The sequence below is a fragment of the Limulus polyphemus genome, unplaced genomic scaffold (assembly GCF_000517525.1).
Source record: "Limulus polyphemus unplaced genomic scaffold, Limulus_polyphemus-2.1.2 Scaffold49, whole genome shotgun sequence".
NCBI lineage: Eukaryota > Metazoa > Arthropoda > Merostomata > Xiphosura > Limulidae > Limulus > Limulus polyphemus.
In genome coordinates this window covers 786,861-795,261 of record NW_013665659.1, presented here as the reverse complement: position 1 = coordinate 795,261, position 8,401 = coordinate 786,861, and the positions used below count along the sequence as shown (strand labels likewise).

The 8,401-nt window shown below is 32.0% G+C and overlaps 1 protein-coding gene across 1 annotated transcript in view; it reads left to right on the top strand.

Moving 5' to 3' along the window:
* LOC106462897 (neural-cadherin-like) overlaps positions 1-8,401 on the top strand; it is an 84,035-nt gene that overhangs the window by 17,423 nt on the left and 58,211 nt on the right. Inside the window, exon 2 of the mRNA XM_022390587.1 lies at positions 7,608-7,728. Coding sequence (XP_022246295.1) covers positions 7,608-7,728 — 121 coding nt within the window. The remainder of the gene's footprint in view (positions 1-7,607; positions 7,729-8,401) is intronic.

Below are 8,401 nucleotides of genomic sequence, written 5' to 3'. Positions count from 1 at the left end.
TTACTATGTACTAGGTAAATATTTACTATGTACTAGGTAAATATTTACTATGCACCAGTTGCCATACGTCAGTTATCATGTTCTAGATATCATACACCATGTACTATATTCTGCTGTATGTACAAGTTACTATGCACCCTGATTGTCATGTAACATGAGTAAGACATTTACGGTTTCATATTGTTGTATATTATTTAATTTCTCAGAATATCTACAAAAATGGGTTTACTGTGTTTAATTTTGAAGAAGAGGTTTTCTTATACATAAGCGTTTCTAAAACATCAATTTTAACTTTAAATTTATCAAAATATGTAAATACAAAAGGTGTTCTTTTTCTACTAATCTAATTGTTATATTATTTCACTTACAAAAATATTAAAAGTTACTGTATCAAGCTATCTATGATATATATAATTCATTACTTGATCATGCAAATAAAAAGTTTTTTGTCGGCACACACACACACATGTAGATATACCTTCTAGTACCGTGAATTTCAGTTTTTATAAGTTTCTTGAAACATAACTATGCGTGATAAATTTTCTGTCAGATGTTGTGCAGGCGTACTTTTCACTAAAAACATTAGATTTTGCGTGTGCGTGTCTAAAGATAGAATAACGCAGGTAACGTAATATACATCCTACTGCCTGACAAGTATAGGTTAACTAGTGGTTTTCACAAGTTGAAAAGCAGATAGATAAAAAAAGGAAAATTAAATACACTAACTCTATTTATAAACATCGTATTTCTCGCAAGAGAAACTGTGGCTGTAAAAACACGATACAAAACAGCATAAACTCAGCCATGAGATATAAAAAAGGGTAAGAGAGAATAGCCAGAACATGTAAGTTACGACTGTTACTTTAGAAAGATTAATAAATGATAAAATAAGCTATGCTATATCCTAACACTATGTTCTGTATTTTTAGGAAACATTTTAGTGTGTTTAGATTTGTTTAAATAGATAAAACAAATACGCAGGATACATAATTAATTTTGAATACGTTATGATCCATAACAGTCCATTACTTAACACAGAAATGTTTGCCTTGTAAACTTACTTACTTCCCAAAACCTATACAAAAACAACCTTAAATATTTAACTTACATAAGTTAACTTTCCTTCTTTCTCTTTCGCAAACATTACATAAATAATAACGATATGTAAATGGATAACAGAGAATTACATTTCAGAAGGTAAAAATGCAACATGCGTATTTATTAACTTGATTTTGCATCAGCTCTATGTTTTTTACATTAAATTTAGGGAATTACTATACATAAGTCAACCAATGGATATTAGACATAAGTTTGTTGTTAACATTGTATTAAATTTAACAAATGTGTAATTAGTTCCATTACCTATTAAACTTAACACAGAAATATTATTGTAAGTATATATAATTGACATTTTCAAAACATTATATTTTTATATAATATAACTATATTTTTATATTTTAGAAAATTTGGGTGTAATGTTTACTGATCTTCCAGATAAGTATTATGTTCATTATTGAAACATCTTAACATGTATACGTTTGTTCAAAGGGCCATGCTTGACTAGAATATTACTATTCCAAGAAGAAACGATTACATTACTACACACAAACACATTGTGGCTATGTTCATCGCATGCTCTGTCGGAAAGAGCAGGTTTAGTAGTACTGGTGCTGAATGAATGGTACACGTTTATTCATAACTCAAAAAAAATCATTTGTTTCAATGAAAGCATGGTTTGTTCACACAGCATCTTTTGCTATACTCTACGTCAACACTGTCATCAGTAACTGCACGATTTTGCTTTGAAATGACAGTTTCCATCTTCAGGTTGAGTATCCGGCGCGTGTGTTAATACTGGTCTTGTAGTTTATACGTAAGAACCAGAAACAAAAAGAACAGCCGCCAAACATTCATCAAAATGTTCGAATGCCATTGTTTTCATGTGGTAGTTGTTGGTCAAGATGATCCAAATCTATGTTTTCCAATACCTTATACATCGTGTTGTTTGAAATACTGCTGCTAAAGTGTGTTTAAACATTAGCACTTGTTTTTTTACTCCATGTTCATGAATTCACACAATTTATTAAATAAAACTACTACAAAAGCTAATGGCCGACTGCGCAGGGAAGGACTAAAATGAAGATTTGAAAGGATAAAAATAATCATAAACTAGCAATCATATTATCAATTAATAAATATATTCGATCTTTCATTTCAGTTTAAAATTAAAAATCTTTCACTCGGCAGCTGTGTAATCTGGGAAAAGCAGCAAGTGTGAAATTATTGTTTCAGTAATTTTGCAGTATTGAATCATCACGGTGTTTAACAGAAGTCTAGTTCCATATATTACCGACATGCACAAAAGGAGTTGAGTGCAGTATTGAATCATCACAGTGTTTCACTCAAATTTGTTTTGAAAACCACTCGAAGGTTTCAGTCAACTTTTATTGTTGTAGTTAAGTTCATACTCGTTACAATGTAATTCTTTTAAACATATTATAAATGTAACATCCTAGATTTAGTATTTTCCAAGATGTTCGAGAACAAAGCAGTATTGAATCATCACGGTGTTTACCAGAAGTCTAGTTCCATATATTACCGACATGCACAAAAGGAGTTGAGTTACTCTTTGTCAAAGAACATATGGAAGTTGGTGAGAATGCTCGTATTAGTTGTGTTAGTACTACAGATAACTGTGTAGTGACCTTTTAGTCTACATTACATTATACATAATGTATTTTCGACAAAGTATGTTTACAAACCTTTTATAATAAATCTTAAAGTCAAATAAATTTGATTTGTTTGTTACCGGATATTCGCAAAAGGTTACTCAAAGGCTTCCTGCGCTATCTATCCCTAATTTTGAAGTGATATACTAGAATGAAGGCAGCTAGTCAACGGCATTTACTGCCAACTCTTTGGCTATTCTTATCAGAGAGAATGGTGGTATTTGACCGTTATAATGCACCCACGGCCTGAAAGTGTGGAGAGCGTTTTTTCTTTCTTTTTTTTTTACGATAACAGGACACAAGCAATGGACGCATCAGATCCCTAGTCGGGCATGCTAACCACTGGGCCACGCTCGGTCCATCAAATCCACCAAGAAAATATTAAAGTTTTTTGTTGGAAAATAGATGAAGAAAAATAGAGGTATAGTATTATTTTATTTTATCTTTATATTTTATCTAAAACCAAATTCCGTCTTCAAAGAAAATAGTCTTAAAATTCCCTTCGCTTTCGAAATACTTTATGGGCTTCTTTATAAAAAGGATTGGAAAGGATGTAGACAACAGTAGATTATGTGATAAACGGATCAAGCACAGTCATAGTATATTTTTCATCGGTGTCAGAACTTCATTTGGATTATCTTACAAGAAACTTTATGTGCCTTAAACGTGTTACTTGTTCGTAGCAAAAGTCGTTTTATTACATGCATTTTCACGCTACAATATATAATTTCACTGAAAACTTCGTTCATATTTCTTCTTTGAATGTTTGAAATCTGTCGTCAGCTAGATCTTTTTTTACAAGACCTTTAACTAATATTGATCAACTTTTACACTGGCTTTTTTTTGTAGTTTGTGCCATACAGTAAAGACCTATGATAATATAAGTTTCTGTATGATCTATTATTTAATGATATAGTTGGAAAGGATGTCGTCATAAATAGAAGACGTGAAGCTAAGATTGTGTGATAACTTAATAAGTGACCAAGCAGTTACTGACATCTCCTACTTGGGTTATTCTGCACATAATATTCATCTAGTAAACAGATTATATTCTACAGACCAATCATTTGAGGTAAATTGTGGATTTTTTTATCCACGCAGCAGGACGTAAATCCTACGTCTATAAAAATCTTATGAAAAATAGCGGTCTTCTGGCAAGACGAATGAGCAGATCGTTTGAAATGCTGTTGCTCAATACTTGAGGGACGTAGTTTAGGTCAACTTAAAAGTAATGTTTCTTAATACGATTATAATGAGGTGCTTAAAAGCATACAAAATTAATATTTCAACTCAAATACAAGTGAACCTTTAAAAAAATCAATCCTCGCCAGCAATGATGGGTATTTTGAGCAAACATTCCTTAGCTAAAAAAACGCTATAAATGTTCGTTTTTGTTGCTATATTTTATTTCTATGGAATAGTAGTCATAATGGGATGGGGTAAAAATGTCGTTTATGATAAACATTCTACTTACACCTTTATCAAACCATTAGAAACTCTAAACGATGGAGATGTGCAATTAGTAATTGCAAAGAGTAATTAGTTTTAATCAGTTATCTTTCTCTGCGCCTGATAGTTATATAACCATGTATATAAAGATAATTTTATTTAATATTGCCCTCCAATGGCTTAATGGTAAGTTTGAGAGCTGTTAACGCTCAAAATCGTGTTTCGATACCCACGATGTGTAGAGCACTTAACAACAAACAAAAGCATTTAATATCTCGAGTGGTATTGATAATATATAAGGTGAGTTTATACCATCAAGTGAAAATTTTCTTTGCATTGAATTTTGGTCTTGTATACAAAGTCAGTGTATTGATTAGTTAAGTAATCATAGTGCCTTTTAACCAAATAATATGTTGCCGCTAACTATTTGTTAGATGAAAGTTCAATAAATACTGTTTTGTTCTGAAACATTTGAATGCTAAGCATACCTACAACGGATCTGAAAATCCAAAGCTCATACACGTGCTGATGCCGCTAAACACGATTAGCATTAACAGCTGTTGGTACTTATAAGAGTAACAGTCATTCGTGTTGTAATGTTTTCAAACGAGACTCAAACTCAAGCGCTTTCAAATAGTTGACTATTCTTCTTCAGGAGAATAAAGGGTTATGTTTAATGAATGTAATGAGACACATAGACACGGATGTTTAATATGAGTTGGCCTTGAGAACTAGCCAATCATAACCTCGAGATGTTTGTGTCAGGTTTATTTTGTGCCAAAGAGGTGTGTAAAGTACATAAAAGGCTAATAGTTATAAGAATAATAATAATAGTGGGATAGTTATAATAATTGTTAAATAATTTCTATAAAGATCAAATAAAAATAAAATAAAATAATCAATAAAATAACGGTAAAAGGTGGTGGGAAAGAGAGAAAATAATCATGCGACGCAATATATAGGAAATTATACCAATATATAAGAAATTATACCAATATAGAGAAATTATACCAATATATAAGAAATTATACCAATATATAGAGAAATTATACCAGTATAGAGAAATTATACCAATATATAGAGAAATTATACCAATATAGAGAAATTATACCAATATATAAGAAATTATACCAATATATAGAAATTATACCAATATATAGAGAAATTATACCAATATAGAGAAATTATACCAATATATAGAGAAATTATACCAATATAGAGAAATTATACCAATATAGAGAAATTTGAGCAAGAATAATAATATTAATAATGAAAAGTAAGTTTAATTATGAATTTCGTTTTGAATATCATTTCAGAAACTTGCAAAGGTCAACAATTCCGGGTTTGAGATTACTGTTGTTACAGTATTTAACAGTGCTATCCAGTAAGCTTCTTTAATATCCATGTTTCTGTTAGATGTAAAATTTGTCTCTATACTGGTCAGAGTAATGCCTTCAAGAGAATGTCCAGGCATGTTATAGTGTTTTGCGACCGGGAGTTCTTTGTTTGTTTTGATTGTTGATTTGTGGTTATTAAAACGTTCCAGTATAGTTGTTTTGGTTTGATCTACATATTAGAAGCTCTATTTTCGACATTAGATTAAGTAAATAACATTTTTTGTAGAGCAGGTTATGTGTTTATTGATTTTGAACTGCTTTTGGTTGTCTTTATCGAAAAATGTGTCCATTTCCTGCATGAACTTACAAGTTTGGCAACGCTTGCTATTGCAAGAATGACTTTCACCTGGTGTCGACTTAAAGTTTACTTTAGCGTGAACTAAGTGTGAATGCAAAGTTTTATTTTTCTGAAAGAAACGACAGGAACTTCTCTAAAAATAGATTTTATTCGATAATTAAAATGAAGGAGGTAAAAGTGTTTTTTTAGTATCCAGGGTAGGTTTTCTAGTTTTTGGCTGTTAGGTAATAACCAGTCGAACACGAGAAGTAATGGTTTTAGGTAATTGTTTCAAGGCTGATTCACGTGGTATATTGTTAGCTTTGTCAAGTTGTAGGGTGATAATGTTTTGTTTATAACCTCTTACAGGCATAGCCTGTTTCAAAGAATTAATGTGACGGTCAATTAATCTTACTGTCAGAGCATATATTCTTTAATCTAAGTACTTTATTGAATGTGATATTGTGTTTGGTGACAGCTTCGATTATGTAAATATTGTGGTTTATCCGTTGGTTTTCGGTACAATTCGGTATGTAGAACACCATATTTTAATGTTGGGTTTACATTCAATAACCTTATATGGGTAGTGGAGTAATATAGAGTAAAGTTAATAGAACTGTGGAAGGTGTTAGCATGTCTATAAAAAGACAGTAATGAACCTTCGTCTCCTACTCAAATGAAGAAAACTGTCATCAATGTAGCGTCGCCAACAGTTTCGTCTCTACGTCTCCCATAAAAATGTTGACAGAGTTTGGTGCCATCTTGGTGCCCATTGTTGTGCCTTTTGTTTGAATATAGAATGCATTATAAAATTCAAAACCGTTAAGTGTAAGTACTAGCTCAGCTAAGTCTGTAATAATTTGAGTGTTGGGTTTGTCTATTTTTAGAAAAGAATAATCTAGGGATTTTAGGCCTTTGTCGTGGGGAATGTTTGTGTAGAGAGAAGAAACATCGATAGTACAGAGAATAGTGTTTGGAGGAAGTTTTCCGTTGCTGTTAATGTCAGAGATCATGTTTAGAAAATGTGTTGTGTCTTTAATGTACGACGTCAAACGTGGGAGGGGGATATCTTTGATGTAGTGATCAACATAAGCAGATACGTTTTCAGTAGGCATACTGCAATTATAGATAATAGAACGACCAGGACTGTTGGGTTTGTATATTTTGGTAACATGTAAAAGCGACCTGGAACTGGGCGTTTAGGTGAAAAGAACTGTAAAGTGTCATGACTGATGTGTTGGCTTTTCCGTAATATATAGCATATCTTCGATAATTTTAACAAATTGTGGTGTGGGGTCCAAATCTACCTTTTTATAGTGGTTTGTTTCATTAAGTTGTCGGTAAGCTTTGTTGATGTAGTCGGTTTTATCTTGAATTACAATGGCTCCACCCTTATCAGCTGGTTTAATAATGATTTCATTTTCACGTTTCAGTTAAATTAGAGCATAGTGTTTACTATAGGAGAGATTGTTTCGAACTTTTGAGTCAGAGTTAATGGCTTGAATTACTTCATTTTCACTTGCACTAATAAAACTCTCTAGATGTGATTCCCTGTTAGCTGGGAGTGATCAGAAGTATTTTTCTTTAAACTGTGAGTTGAAATTATTTATTTCAGTGGTTTGATTGTGAAAAATTCTCGGAGTCTTAATCTGCGTGCAAATTCTTGGAGGTTGGAAATGACTTAAAAGCTATCTACGTTTTTAGGGGTAGAAGAAAAATTAATACCTTTACTGAGAAGTTTGTGTTGAGCTTCAGTTAGTGTTTTAGAGGACAGATTGACGACATTGGAAGTGTTCTTGGATTTGAGTCGATCAGATGCAGAAATGACTAACTTAGTGGAGTCACTAGTAGAATCTATTTTAGGAGAGAGCTCAATGTACGTGTTCACATTGTTGGAGTTATTAACCAGCGGCTCACAGATAGTATTAGTATGAGTCTGTTTAAAGTTAGTATTTTGTAAACAGACATTATGTCAGTCCTATTATTCAATTCAGAAGATATTATAATTTCTGTTTCAGCTGTTGCTGCTGACTGGCTGCCTTCCCTCTAGCCAGTAGCTCAAAATTAAGTACAACTATACCTGAACCGTAGGGTTCTCTGATATAGCCGTTTAGCCTATGTGTAACTAAGGTGCCGTTCGGGTTATAAATACCAATACCTTAATAAGTACGAAATACATTATTTCTGAATGACTTGAGTATATATGTGTGGTTTATAGTATTTTTACGTTTAATTCTCCAGAAATATAAAAAACAAAATACTTTAGATTACACTGTGCCATTTCTGTCGAAGCTATATCTCTAACCTCTCTTGCTTGACTTTTACTTAATTCTAATGTCATTATGTGATTTATACCTGTTTGACACCTGTTTAACTCAAATCTCAACTATTAATGGTTGGAGACGGCTTGAATGGGTAATGGAGAAAAACTTTAATATAAGTTTAACATAACCACAAATGTACAACGTTTCGACAAGGTTTTGTCATCATCATGTACCTTGTCGAAACGTCGTACATTTGCTGTTATGTTAAACTTATATTAAAGTTTT